At 37.3% G+C, this 15,447-nt stretch overlaps 1 protein-coding gene and 1 long non-coding RNA gene across 2 annotated transcripts in view; both read right to left on the bottom strand.

The window, feature by feature from the left end:
- dpyda (dihydropyrimidine dehydrogenase a) overlaps positions 1-15,447 on the bottom strand; it is a 177,253-nt gene that overhangs the window by 116,199 nt on the left and 45,607 nt on the right. The window contains exons 5-8 of the mRNA XM_082183654.1: positions 14,359-14,520; positions 10,171-10,367; positions 9,570-9,651; positions 8,717-8,804 (exon numbers count right to left, since the gene is read on the bottom strand). Coding sequence (XP_082039780.1) covers positions 8,717-8,804; positions 9,570-9,651; positions 10,171-10,367; positions 14,359-14,520 — 529 coding nt within the window. The remainder of the gene's footprint in view (positions 1-8,716; positions 8,805-9,569; positions 9,652-10,170; positions 10,368-14,358; positions 14,521-15,447) is intronic.
- Positions 2,823-7,310, bottom strand: LOC309509081. Its single transcript, XR_014209791.1, has 3 exons — positions 4,998-7,310; positions 4,043-4,076; positions 2,823-3,786 (listed from the first exon to the last, which is right to left on the bottom strand). It is a non-coding gene; the product is annotated as an uncharacterized lncRNA (long non-coding RNA).

Genomic DNA, 15,447 nt, shown 5'->3' with positions numbered 1-15,447 from the left:
CACATAATGTAATCTTTCAGTGGTTTCAGTGGGAGCGATGTTTAGACATCAGCGTCAGGCCTCCGATGCCTCAAAACCCACAATTATCATCCATTCTAAAAAAAATAAATAAAAAAAAAACAGACAAAGTGAGTTGTGAAGATCTCTCAATCTTCTGTGCGGAATATCTAAATCGAGATACGCAAACGAGATGTGTTTTGTTGCGGTTTAAAAGCAGCAAATGCTGAACCCCTTTCCAAGGCATGATGCCGTCTTAATAAGATAAAACTCTTTGGCAGAGATCAGAGCATTTGCGAGAACCGTAACGTGAGAAGTTTACGAGATCCACTGTGACTGAGATGGAAAGCAGAAGACAGTGGTAATGAGGTACTAAGTGATTGAGAGATGGAAGAATGGGGTGTTGCTGTCAGGACCAATACACTCAATGTGGTTGCGAGGAAATACATTACAACATGCATCAACGCCTTCGTTTGCTCAATTTAAACAAGCCTTTAGTAAATGCATGGATTTTTTTAACACCCTTAGCAAAAAATCATGTGAAAATACAAAATACAGAAAACAGGAACCCGACAGCACCTCTCCACCCACCGTTCTCGGATTCATCCGCTCTGTCTGGCTTAAAAAGGCAAGGGTAAAGAGGTGAAAGCACACAGCATGATTTAAAAAGTTTAACTCATTATTAATGAAACTGGTCATTAAATCATACAATAATTAGACGCCCACCTCTCATCAGACACATCTCCAGAAGACGTCAATAACACGGCAATTACGACGTTTTTAAAGTTAACCTTCACCAAACAAGCCAGCGTGTGGCCTGCGAGTAAACGCTAGCTCTTCGTCGCTCGCCAATAACCAACCTGTCTTCCTCCGAGCAGTTCACACTGCTGATTCTGTTTGACAGAGCCGTCTTATGGCTGTCTTCTATATTTCAGCTGGATTTAGTTTTACAACAGGTTTATATGAAAAGCTTTATGTGGCTTTAACCTGCTGAATTCAGGTTTCTAAGCAGAGTACCACACTACTGTGATATATTGCAGCAAAAAATACTTACTGTATCAACAAACATGATTTTTATACTGTCCAAACTTTACATTCTAACACTAACAAAAACATCCTGCCTTTTTCAAAAGAAAAAAATCATTTAGTATGATTTATAATCTGTTTTCCTCATGGGAATCAAAGTTTTGTCCCCACAACATCAATATTTTTCATGTTTTACCATCCTTATGGGAACATTTCGTCCCCACAACATAGGGAATACCTGGACACAGACACACACACACACACACACACACACACACACACACACAGTACATACGTACATATATACACATTCCAATACAGAAGGTGTTGAATCACACATTTGGTGCAAATCACCAGTGATTCTCATTAGGGGATGTTGAACACAATGTTGAAAGCCGCTAAATGGCTGTAATGATATCCTGATGATATTCTGGCATTTCCACATCCTAAAGCTGTTAGGGTGTCACGACTAATGAACAACATAAAACATTAAAAAAAAATCTAAATTGCACATAGACTTCCGAAAATTCAGATATGTGCCTCATATCTCTGAGCAGGTATTCGAGTCTCATTAGTCAGTCAATAATTACAAAAATATGCTTTTATGTGTTTGCAGGGTTTAAAAATTATGTCCTAATTTGGTGAGCCAAAAATGATCAAAACATAAAAATGACCGGTGGCGTAGTTGACCTCAACCAATATCTGTATATTTCTCTGATAAACAATACTGTTTATGTTCAGTGTTAATTTGTTATAAATAATGTGTTATGTTACATTTTTAAAAGTAACATTCCCCAAGACTGTTCACAAGCATAATCACTGAACACCTGCCAACTCAATCTCCTGATCATCACTAAAAATACAAAAGGAAGTTCAGGAAGAACGGGAAACTTCAGTGTATGGCGTGACAAAGTGGGTTTTAACAAAAGCGCCAGGGTTTGTGACAGCGCTCTTTGTAAGTAATGCGTCTCCATTTGTCTCCTGCTGCATCACATTTTCTTCAGCAATGATCTCTGCGCTGAGCTTCCATACAATATGCTCGCAGCCGAGGCCGATTTCACCATGCAAAATCAAAAATAATACATCGCCCAGAGGGCAGAACCCTTCTAGTTAATCAGGCCTTCTCTATGGGCATCTGTTGAGAAGAGGGGGCGACATTGGCAGGAGACACTTTCTCAACAGTCTCTGACCTCTCTGACCCTTAGAAATTGCATAACGATGAAGAAAAAACAAGGGTGAAGAGTTAAAGTAGATTTTATGAAGAAAAAAAAATTAATGCCGCCACAATTCTAAAGTATCTATGATATCCTGGTCTACAGATATGGCTCAGGTACCTTCTTCAATATAAATCTGTGGGATTATTTCATATGTTTAATCATCCACCTGCCAAAAATCATAAATTCAATCACTTATAAAGATAACGGTACACTGTAAAAAAAAAAACTGTAAAAAAACGGTATTATTCCGGCAGCTGGGGCGCCAGAAAATTACCGTAAAATAACGGCAAAAAACAATCTCGTTAAAATACAGTAATTTTCCATAATTAAATAACAGATTATATCTTTAATATTACATAAAATCTTATGTAATTATTGGGATTTTTAACGTTTAAAAAAAGTCATATACACCTTTAAAACAATTAAATACTGTAAATTTAAGGTTTTATACAATTATTTTATATAATAATGCTGTCTATCTACAGTAATTTTCTTTTAATATAGTTTTTCTGTGTAAAATAACAATGAAATTATGTATAAAAAATGCACACAAGTACATAAATTAAAATACAAATGTTTGTAAATTTACAGTTTTTATTTTTATTTGTACCGATCCAATTTCACAACATCTCTAATTAAGTTCTTAATAATAGCAAATGTACAGTCAATTTCTTTTAAATTAACTAAATGTATGAGTACAGAATACCTGCATATTTACAGTATTAGTAATTGAACAAACACTAAACATCAAGATAAGTGATTGATAGGAAATAGATGCTTAGTATATAATTTAGAACATGTAAATATATCCACAATAAAAAGCAATTACCGTATACCTTTACAGTATAACTTATTTTAACATTTACAATTACATTTTATCCAAAGTGACTAACCAATTAAGATAATAATTAAAGATAATAAAAAGCAACAAGTGCAGTGACAAGTCCCAGTTAGTCGCACAGTACACATAGCAAGTTTTTTTTTAGTTTTTTACAAAGATTTAGTATTATTGGGTGAAGTGTTTATGAAAAAGATGGATCTTTAGCAGTTTCTTGAAAATGTGTTGCGTTGCGCCGGTCATTCCACCACCAGGAAACAGTCCAGGTAAATGTCAGTGAAAGTGGTTTTGTGTCTCTTTGGGATGATGGCACCACAAGGCGCCGTTCACTTGCAGAACACATGCTTCTGGAGGACACATAGATCTGAAGCAGTGAGTTTAGGCATAGGGCTACCTTTAAAGACAACTCTTGCTGCAGCATCTGGATCAGTTGCAGAGGTTTGACTGATACTGGAAGAGCTGCCAGGAGAGCATTACAATAGCCCAGTCTGGATAGAACAAGAGAGTTGTGTAGCTCCGATAGGAAGGGCCTGATCCTCCTAATGATAAGGCAAATCAGCAGGATCACAGCAAGTATGTTTTGGCTGAAAGTTGAACCATAAGCAGTTCTGTCTTGGCAAGGCTGATTTGAAGGTGAAGGTCATTCATCCAGCAAGAATTTTCCATCAGGTAGGCTGAGATGCGAGCAGCAACCGTCAGATCATCTGGCTGGATTAAAAGGTAGAGATATGTGTCATTAAGATATTAGTGATAGTGATTAGTGAAAGTCATGTTTCTAAATGACAGAGCCTAGTTAAAAAAAAGAAAGAAAGATGGGTGGAATCTAACACAATCGTAATCTTGCTGTAGCAAATCCAAACCTTGTGCATACTTTTAGTGCAATCATATGGAATCAGAAGACTGTTATGAACATATGGAATCAGAACCATTATGATTTTTATGTTTTAATGAATTCTTCCCATACCTTGTTTGCCATGATCATCTGCTTTCCACGTGACCTGAAATCACACACACACACACACACACACACACACACACACACACACACACACACACACACACACACGCACGTTATTTTAAAACTCAGTATTAGATTTACACATGTCAGAATATGTTCCATTGGGACAATGCAAAAACTCAACTGACTATGATCTTGAAGCTGAGCTGGAAAGGCCAGCAGTAATATTTTGAGCTGCCATGTGATTTTAGCTAAGTTACATTTATAGAAAGTAACATTAAATGAATATGATTTACTGTGACCTAGACCTAGATACACCTAGGGGTTCATCATGTTGTATTCATATTCCAGTCTTCCTGTTCTAGGCTTTCCTGTATCATCAACAAGTACGTTAAGTTACAGACAGTATTTCGATTTCTTAACGGTCTTAATAAAGTTAGTCATTAACTATTACGAAATAAACAAAAGAAACACAGTAGGCCTATTTTTAGTAAAACTGTGGCTATTACAATGGTAAAAAAAATCTGCTAAAAACGTGTTTACTACAATTTTACTATAATAAAATAAAGTTAAAAAAAAGTTTACAAAAAAAAAAAATTGAAAAATAAAGTTCAGCTTCCAGACATGGTTTCAAAATGTCCCGCCATTTAAGAGATTGGTTTAATGTTACTGACTATCATAACGAAGATTTTATACACAATTATGGACTTTAATATGAATAACAAGTCTACTAAAGATTGTTTTAGGTCTATAAGTTAACAAGTAAGTTAGAGTGGGTTCAACTGATCTTTCTTAACACAGATCGATAATTGAAAAGACCCATGCTGCATTTGTGTTTTGCCCTCGACGCCAGTTATGACTGAACATAATTTAAGAATGCTAACGTTAGCATGGAAACAGTCTAACCACTTAACACAAATGTAATATAAAATATCATTTACATGTAGTATTAGACTCTTACCTCAGCCGTTGATCGGTCGGGATGAGGTCTGCTGTGACGAACCAGGCTCACTGAAAAAGGGCGCGTTATTTCCGGACTGACTGACACCAGACTACAACTAATATGTGTTCAGCAGCGCTCCTGCTCACGGCTGCTTCTGTCGAATACGATTATAGCTCTGAATTCAAATCTCCCGCTTGCCCTTGACACAGATCGACGACAGAGACAGATTTGTAGCTAACCGTTGTGGGCTGGGCGGGACTAAGCAACGAAACGTAATGGCGGATAATTTGAATCTGCGCGCGGCCGCGCGCGCGGGCACACACACACACACATTCAAACGCACACAAAGCCACGCAATGTGCAGCAACGCAGATTTGGAAAAACGATTCATAAAAGACATAAAATATAGGCCTAAATGAAATTTACGGGCAAATACAAATGATGATCAAAATGAACATCTATTTGCAAGACAAAATTAAAAGATTATAAATAATTAAATAGGCCTGCCCATGTGTGGACAAATCTTAAAACTCACTTTAACCCCCACATGCTTAATAATCTTTAAGGAAAACATGTTAAGTGACTGCTGATTTCTGCAGTTATACCTTATTTTCTTTGTTTTCTAATTCCACAGAAATAATCTGTAAAATATTACTTAATTTTTTATGTAAAATTACACATAACCCTATAAAATTACAGATAATTTCCTTTAAAAAACGTTAAATTAATGTAAAACCACAATAAAAGCAATTACCTGTAAATTTAATAGTGGATCTTTAAATTACAACAAATATCTGTAAAATAACAGGTATTCACTGTATAATGACAAAACGGCAAAATTCTGTAAAAAATACAGACAGTTTCCTGTAAATTTACAGTTTTTTTTTACAGTGTACACAATCTGAGGTGTTAATTATGTAATTATGCTAAAAATTTGTAATTATAAAAAGATGTTACATAAATAAATTCCTTGCAGATGATAAATTCCCTCTATACAGATGTTAATTAATGCTGCCAGCAACAACTAAACATTATTGTAACAGCACATATTCAATGTATAACATATTTAAAAAGCTTCATGACATCTTGGGTGGTATTTTAGACGCATGCACAAATGATGGGTTATTTGTACAGTGTAATATTATAACCTCATATTGACTAGCGTCCAACGATCACTGCCGCCAACTCGTAGCAACTATTGATTGCAGAGCTTTTAAAAATTTCAAGCATCTCTTCTCAGTGCTGAGTGTACATCTTTTAATCATGTCCTTCCATGTATTGATCACTATGCCTTTTAATAACATTGATATTTACCAACTTTGGCTAATATTTTGTAGTTGGTACTAATATTCCACAGCTTTCAGGGCATTATGGGTACATTATATCACTAATGGTTTGTGTTATGTACTATATAATATTTCATTCTTGTTGTCATTAAAGTGACAATGAAATCAAAAGGGACATCTAGAAAATAAGAGACAGAGATCGCAGACCTCATCACTTCATGGCAATTAAGGTGTTAATTCACTCTTTAAAGCCATTGAACCTGAGCCAGTGACTCCTGAGCCTATAACCTAGAAACAATGCTCTTATCTGACTTCCTCAAACTGGTTTCCACTTTGCATATTTTTGCATATTGCCAGAGAGAAATTAGCATGTCAATCATGTGAGTGGATGACATTTAAAAAGACCGTAAAGGACTCGTGTGAAATTAAAGAAATTAATTGCAAACACTCAGTGCTTTCATTTTCTCCCACAGTCAAAATTTCTTTACATGCCTTTATAGAAAAATCCAAAAATGCTCCACGTAAAAGACTCATAATTAGGATGCCAGTATTAAGAGACTCAGCGTTTCGAAACAATGAATTATACTAATTCTTTTTCTTAATGTGTCAGTACAATAAGACAGCTTTAGGCAATGTTTGAATTTCTAAGATCAATGTAGGGGCCATGTAATCATGGTTTAATTTCTTTCTATATAAAGTTACATTATTCAAGTAATAAGATTATTTTAGTTCGGCAGATATAAAAATAAAAGTTAGGTTAGGAAGCATAATTAGAATGCTTTACAATGTAAAGAAGCCTCTTTGATTAATTTTAGCGAGCAAAAGGGATTGTACAATGTATATAGCCAGAAGATATAATCTTCAAGAATACATTATTTTGTTCCTTTGCTTTGAAAAAAAAAAAAGGAAAGAAAACATTATACCGATGAAACTGCACACCACGCAGTTAGAAAATAAAAAGCAAAGCTCCTCACTGCCAGTGCCAATATGATAATCATTATTTGATTCTAATGGCAAAAGGTCACATCTTATATAATCCGCTGATATTGATAACAGTCAGTAAACACAGTGTGAGAGAAAAGAAAATAGAGAGTAATAACCAGAATGAAGAAAGGAAAGGAAGAAACAAACAAACACATAATAGAGAAGAAAGGAAGCAAAGAAGGAACAAAGAAATGAACAAATTAAAGAAGGAAGGAAGGAAGGAAAGGAAAATCATGCTGAATGAAGAAACTGATAAACAAAAGAAAGGAGGAGGAGAAGGAAAGGGAGGGAAGGAAGGAAATAAAGCAAAGGGAAGGAAACGAAGGAAGGAAGGAAGGAAGGAAGGAAGGAAGGAAGGAAGGAAGGAAGGAAGGAAGGAAGGAAGGAAGGAAGGAAGGAAAAATAAAGACAAAAGAAATAAAAGAAATAAAAAGAAGGAAGGAAAAAATAAAGGAAAGGAAAATCATGATGAATGAAGAAACTGATAAACAAAAGAAAGGAGGAGGAGAAGGAAAGGGAGGGAAGGAAGGAAATAAAGCAAAGGGAAGGAAACGAAGGAAGGAAGGAAGGAAGGAAGGAAGGAAGGAAGGAAGGAAGGAAGGAAGGAAGGAAGGAAGGAAGGAAGATGAAAGGAAGGAAGAAGAAAGGAAAGTAATCAAGGAAGAAAGAAAAATAAAGACAACACAAATAAAATAAATAAAAAGACGGAAGGAAGGAAAATAATAAAGGAAAGGAAAATAATGATGAATGAAGAAACTGATAAACAAAAGAAAGAAGGAGAAGGAAAGGGAGGGAAGGAAGAAAGGAAGGAAGGAAGGAACCATTAAAAGGGAAGCAATGGGAGGAACGTAGTAAAAACAAATTAATAAATGAACGAATGAATGAAAAAGAAGAAAAAGTATTGGAAGGAGGAAGAATAAGGAAATAACAAACAAAAATTAAAAGAAAGCAAGAAAGGAAAAAAGAAAAGAAGCTAATAAAGAGAAGAGAAGAGAAGAGAAGAGAAGAGAAGAGAAGAGAAGAGAAGAGAAGAGAAGAGAAGAGAAGAGAAGAGAAGAGAAGAGAAGAGAAGACTCAGCTGATACTATAATAAGCTGGGGAGCATTGAGGGTCAGCATGTAATGGCAGTGAAAGGCTCAGCTGGAAGAGAACAGGGCAGAGGGATCTGATGAGAAACCAGGGTGTCCTCCATTGAGAAGCAGTGGGCAGCCCAACCATGCACTGTTAGGTTAGCACGGCACGAAACAGTGGCAGCTCAAGGAGTGGGGCGGAAAATGAGATGTGAATGGGGTTACTGGTAGAGGGGGAGAAATTGTCAAGTGGATCATCCACAGCCATTAACAAGGACAGGAAGCCAGGGAGCTCCCAGTGATTTTGAGAAAAAGAGACTTTCTCCATCTTTTCAGAGTACATGCTTGTCTGTCCAAATAACAATAAAACAATGTGTGAAGATGCATATAAACTGACCGATTCCAATGAACACAGCTTTGTATCCCTCCTCCTTCAAAGAGAGCAGCGTCATTGCATCTTGGCTGAGTCCTCGGTCACAGACAATCTGAACAAACAAACCATATCAATAGAAGTAAGACCACAGAAATGCTCCATAAAAGCTCATCTGAAGCCATGTAAAACAGGGTCTGTTTGAGATTGCAGGAGGACATCTCAGAATTCATCTTGTCGCAGTGGAAAAGACGGTTGGAAAAGTCTCAATCAGCTGAAAGAAAAAAGCAAGAAAATAAACAAACAAGAAATAATGAAAGAAGCTCATTTGAAGGCCTGTAAAATCCTGTCTTTTAGAGGTCTCGGGAGGTTGTCTCTGAATTATTATGCCCACGGAAAAATGCATAGGAAAAAGAAAATCGGAAAGAAAGTAAGGAAAGTTAAAGGACATGAATGGCAGTAGAAGAAATGTAAAGCAAAGAGTCTGTTTATAGGTACTGAGGGAACATGCAAATCTGTCATCCCCCCTCCCCCCCTCCCTCCCCATCATCCTCAGCTCTTCACGAACTGCGGGAAAAAGCATTTCCTGTGTAAAATGAATCTTGAGCAGGTGTGCCGGATGACGACTATTGATTGCCCTTTCCTGAAGCTGAAGCATTCAGGAAACAAACAGACAAGTGTGCGTAGCCCTGAGGTGCTCGGCTGCCACTGTCTGCCACCCCTAATACAACTTTTAATTGTTCTTTATTAATGCGGCTGACATTTGGACCGCTGATCCTCCCTAAGACCTCTCGCCCTTCCCGGCTTCAAAAGGGGAAGGTGGGAGTGCAGAGGGGCACGGAGGAGGAGTAGGATAGGGAGGTGTGATGGTTTTCATTACCTTCACTCCCAGGTCTCTCATCAAATCCACCTCGAACTGAACCACGTCGTACGGCAAGCGGAATTGCGGGATCTCGGTGGAGCTGAAAATCAAGAGAGGAAAAATGAAATAAGAAGAAAAGGAAGAGAGATAAGAAGGAGTCCCTGGAGAGATGAAAAGTTGGGGGAAGAAAAGGGAAAAATTCCGCCCCATGCTAAGGATCGTTCCATATCTGGAATTCTTTCTTATGCTATAGGTTATTTAGTCTTCAATTGTGCTGGTCTAAATGCCAACACAAACCCCAGAGCCTTGTTTCTACTCCCTGAGACTGCTGGGATTTGAGTTGCATTGGATATTCAAGGCCCCCTGTTTGCAATCGACATGCTGGTTAAACTAAACAGCGCTGGAGATACAACAGCACGTAATTGATAACCTCAACCCAACTCGACATTTGAGAGATGAATATTCCCAATTACAGAGACCATTCATTAATTATTCTGACCTTCAACAATGTGCCCCATATTGATTGTGGCTGGCCAGATCAACAATGCCCTTTAGTGGACCATCTTAGATACAGGATGAGAATTCTGAGTATGAACCATGGGTCAGAGTAATTACAGACCTCAGTCCTCCAATGAACCTCTGCTTCTCGAAAACGGTGATGTCACCGTACCCCATGCGGGCCAGGAATGAGGCGCAGCTGATGCTGGCGGGTCCACAGCCAATCAGAGCTATTTTAGAGCGATAGCTCTCAGGAATCTGATCTGGAGGCGGGAGATTGGGATTCCGTATCTGAGGAACACCCATTTCTTTGAACACCTGCAAACACACCAGAAGAAAATCAATGTATTGTACCTTCATTGGGAAATTGGAGCAAACTTTATGATTCTGATAGACTGTCACAACTTTCAGAAAACTTGCAACAAATTCAAGATGACAAACTTGCCGAAAACAACCAGTTTAAACCAGCATGAATTTCCATGATCATTCAGGCTGGTTCGTTCTGGTTCGTTCAGATTTGGTGCCAATGCAGTTGGTGGAAAATAAAAAGCCTGATTGATAAAGCTGGTCAACTGTCTGGTGAAAAGGGTTGACCAAGGCATCTATCCATCCATCCATCCATCCATCCATCCATCCATCCATCCATCTATATAACTATCATTCTGACATTCAATCTATTACTCTGATGAAACTGTTCATGCTTGGTCTTCCTGCTGAATCTCACTGAACAAGTCTTGCTGGTTAATCTAGTTACAAAGGCTGGTGGGAAAATCAGATCACCAGGACCTCAGACAGCATGCTATTAACCAGCTTTGCTGGGACAAACACCACTTTCACATTGAGAGGAAAACATTTATATTGTCTCTATTGAGAAACTGTCTTTGAAACACCACAGGCTTGCCTGGTCCAACACAAAAACCGTCCGACATGCTCTTAATTTGCCTGAGGAGGGGAAAAAAACCCCCCACATGAATACATAAACCCTGCAGCAATTTGATTCATCACTTCACTATTAAAATCCAGAGCAGAGAGCCCACTTAGAGTCACTAAGACAAAAGCAACACCAAGAACTCATTCAGCCCCTCAGAACAGAAACCAAATGAGAAGACAAAGAAAAAGGAATTACAGATACTCATTCATTCAAAAAGCGTCCTTAACGCATCAACAGACATGAAGACATCAACATAAAGATAGTTAGCATACACATAAAAAACACAGTAAGTTATCCAAACAGGCATTAATGAGGAGCCTGTGGCGGTATATCCATTACAAGTAGTAAAATGGGAGGGCAGATGCTTTGTCTTCCTAATAAGATTAGCCAGATCCATATGTAAAAGCCTGTATTGTTAATACAATATTATGCCTGAACAGGCAACACTATAGGTGATATTAATATAGTTATTCATGAGTTTCATGGACTGTGAAGCCCAAATTGCTACATGACAATGCATTTTTAATAATCCCTGAGAGCAGTTTAGAGACTTATATTATTGCGGTTTCAATGAAACAAACAATGCGGCAATTTAAAGCACAATCTCGTCTCTTGACAGATCAGTATGACTTCATTTGAATGATACTTCAGATGACATCTGAAAAGTTACGTGGCAGCAGAGCAGAACTCGTGGAGGTAAAAGGTACCTGGGGTACGGTTTAGGATTTGCTAAACACTATATTAAACAGTCATTTAACTAACTTTAAGTGAGTGCAATGGTAGTCTAAATGTAATAGGAGACAAGAGCACTCACAATTAAATATCCAACATCGACCGATATCAATAAATTTAACAAAAATGTCTAATATTGCTAATAACAAATCTGGTACCGACAGCATTCCTAGAATTAACTCGGCAGATTTGATCTGATATGAAAGATACTCAATATCAATGTCATTAAAATATTACTAGATCATATAATTGTTGTATAAATTACCTATAAATCACTTCTTAATCAAACCTAGTGGCAAATAGACACTCAAATTGGCACTGTTGGTATGTAAGTGGGAGTTAGTCAAAGTCTTCTAAAGATGCTAATGTGCTTCGCCACCTTTGGACACCAACACTGCGTTTCCCTTGTAATTGAAAAGAGACACCAAGTTATCTGTGATTGCAGGCCGACTGCAGGAGCAGCCAGTGAATGACGGTGGGCTGTGATAGCCCTTTTTTCTTGGGTTATCTAATTATCGGCTCGATAACCAGACTGACCTCTCACATTTAAGGAGAGAGGATCCGCCACCTAGACAGAGACGTCTAATAAGTCACAGCAGAGGTGGGTGGCACAAGAGAGAGAGGCTGCTTTTGTAATTGCTCTTCTTATCCTTCATGAAGTAATGAAACTTAACATGCCAAAGCGCTTCCTTTTTTTTTTAGCCTGTGGTGATTGTGTGGAACAGGTGGGATCGGGTTACAAAGGTGGGTGGAAATGAACTGTCGTGCTTTCCGTTTCCCCCTTCCGAGCAGTCAGTTAAGAAACATGCCCGCATGAAACCTGTTAGAATTGCAAACAAATTGCTTAAGGTAAAGAAAAACAAACCCTCCGGCAACACTGAAATGCAGCCAGCTAAACTTATTCATGTCAGCGGGCATGTTTTTAAATTGTATTTGTAGTGTGCACTTGCTTATATACAGTACATTCCGAAGAAACCCTGAAGCTTTAAAGAGGCACAAAGGGTATATAAAAGCAGGAACATTTATGCAGCTTTTGTATCTAAATAATGAAGCAACCTTCAACCACTATTCCCACTAAATAGGTTTGGATTATTTTGAACATATTCACACAACTGGGAGAAAAAATGCTGTTTAGAAATGTCTGGTCTATATTCAAATTAAAAATAATATTCAAACGGTAAGCCGATGATTGTTATAATGTTCTGGTCAATAACCAGTAAAAAGATATAAAAAATGTGACAACATTTTGTCTGAACAAGTTACAAATAAAACACTAAAAACCAAAATTAATATTTTTAAATGCTTAATTTAGGCAGTGTTTAATGTTATTAAAGTCAGCGGTAGATGATGGAAAAGGTCATCTAAATATAAAAATAGGGCAAATGAGCATACACAATTACATTTCCAATGCTGGCTTACACTATATCCAAACGTTTTTTCAACATATTGTGCATTTTAACAGGTGTTTTGTGTCTGTATCTATAGTGTGTATAATTTAAGCAAGGCTGGAACACTGTATTGACCGTCGCCCTTTACCAGGTACAGGAAACTCCCACTTTGACGCACACACAATTGTGGGTCAAATCGAGCAAATCGAATCCACGCACTTTAATTTCGATTTAATTACCTGTTACTGCAGTGCTGTGTTGCAAAGCCAAACATAAACATATAAATGAATTAATGATTAACACACCTGAAGTTTCATTGTGCAGAGAAACAAATAACATGTATGCGACCAAACAAATTATATGTATTTACAAAGATGCTTACATAAACCCTGCCCTGCATGACTTCATAGAAATGTCCTCACGGATCTGTTTACTGCAAGCTAGTTTGCTGGCACCTCGCCATCCTCGCTCCTTTTTAGTCACTTCCTCTGAACATGAAGTGCGAATCATCATCGTGTGTTTGTTAGACATGAAATATCTGCAGCTTTCTTTGGTTTAAGCTCATCTTGATTGATGTGAAACAAGTTATTCCCCTTTTCCCTGGCACCAGCTCACCAATGGTGAACCTGACGTTTGTCGTGGCAGAAGGCCGGGCCGCTGAGACGGATTGTGTCTGTAGCGGTGGAGAGTGTCACACATCATGAGTTCATACTGCTGCCGACTAGAGCTGAGAGACTTCATTAACACTGGCACGCCACAAGCTCTTCATGACAGCATATGGGATCCAAAGAAACAAGAATACACATTTTTCTAACAGGTTAACTCCACTAAACCACTAGGGAATAGTTCTTATGCAGCAATTTTTAGATATACGAACCCTTAAGCACTTGAGAGTTACTCGTTTTTTTGTGTGTGCATATTTCCCTTCATATGCAATCTAATCCATCTGGCCTACGGCATACATGGCTTCTCACTCAGGTGAGCCGCTAAAAAATGATAATACAAATTCAGTTTGAATAAAACCTAATATGGAAATAAGAGAATGAAAAGGAAATATTTGTCTCCCTACGAACCTCAAATATACTTTTTTCAAAGCTGTGGCCCAGCGGTTAGTGGTCGAGTTATGATGCTCATGTGGACGTTGCAGGTTTGAATTTAACATGCAACATGGCCTGATTCCCAATTATTCAATTACTCTGTATTGCGCATGTCCAATAAATAAATAAATAGATAAATAGATAATGGGAAAAAGTCCTACCTCAATGGCAAACTGCTGCAGTCCCCCAATGTTGATGGGTCCTTCCTCAGACGCATACAAGTTGCACCCCCCAACACACAAGTCTGAGGTGGGACACACCATCCCACACGTCAAACCTAGCGGGTTGTCTGACAAAATGGTCCGTGCCGCCCCATAATAATTCTGTGAACATCAACATAAAAATGTTTTTTAGAAAACCTGGCTAGCTATGCATCTAGACAGCTGTGTGTATGTGATTCCTAAAAGTGCTATCACACCATTTTAAAATGTAGGTAGTAAAATGATGTTGTCTTTTAAATTACAGTACCTTGTTTTGGCCAAATTCTATTTGTATTTATACAGTACATACATATTTGTACATGCAACAAATAATATGAGACAAAAATATAAATGTTTATTTCACTCAATACTAAAGTTTTTTGCTAAAAACCAATGCATTAGCTTAGCAAGGTGCTAAAGCAAAGCCACAGTAAAGTACTTTATTTTATGTGCCGCAGAGAATAGCTGTCTATAGAGCACTTCAAATCAGTCACATACACTACCATTTAAAAGTTTTGGGGTTGGTAAGATTATTTACTTTTTATTTTATTTTTGAAAGATTGCAGATTTGGTGCTGATTTTTTATTATGAGCATTTTTATTATTATCAATGCTGAATACAGTTGCGCTGCTTGATATCTTTGTGGAAACCATGATACATTTTATTTCCAGTATTCTTTATTGAATAGAAAGTTCAAAAGAATATATTTTTTAATAGAAATATATATATATATATATTTTTTTTTTTTTATTCTTTTAAAAAGTTTGTACTGACCATAAACTTTTTAAAAGTATATAATATTATTTATACAGTAGTGGACGAAAGTGATGTCCGGCCTTTTATTATGACATCTTTTATTAAATTACATAACCCTTTATTCAAATATTATAATTTAGAAACAATAAATTGTAAGCATATTGCATAGTTGGGCTTAGAATCAATTGTTTTATTTGTGATAACGCAATGAAACATGCCAAGTTGTGCATGAGGACAATCATTATGCCAGGCTGTCATACAAAAAAGAAAAAATCATGAACATGCAAAAACAAG

Source organism: Leuciscus leuciscus (genome assembly GCF_965113295.1).
Source record: "Leuciscus leuciscus genome assembly, chromosome: 11".
NCBI lineage: Eukaryota > Metazoa > Chordata > Actinopteri > Cypriniformes > Leuciscidae > Leuciscus > Leuciscus leuciscus.
This window is presented reverse-complemented; position numbering and strand designations above follow the sequence as displayed.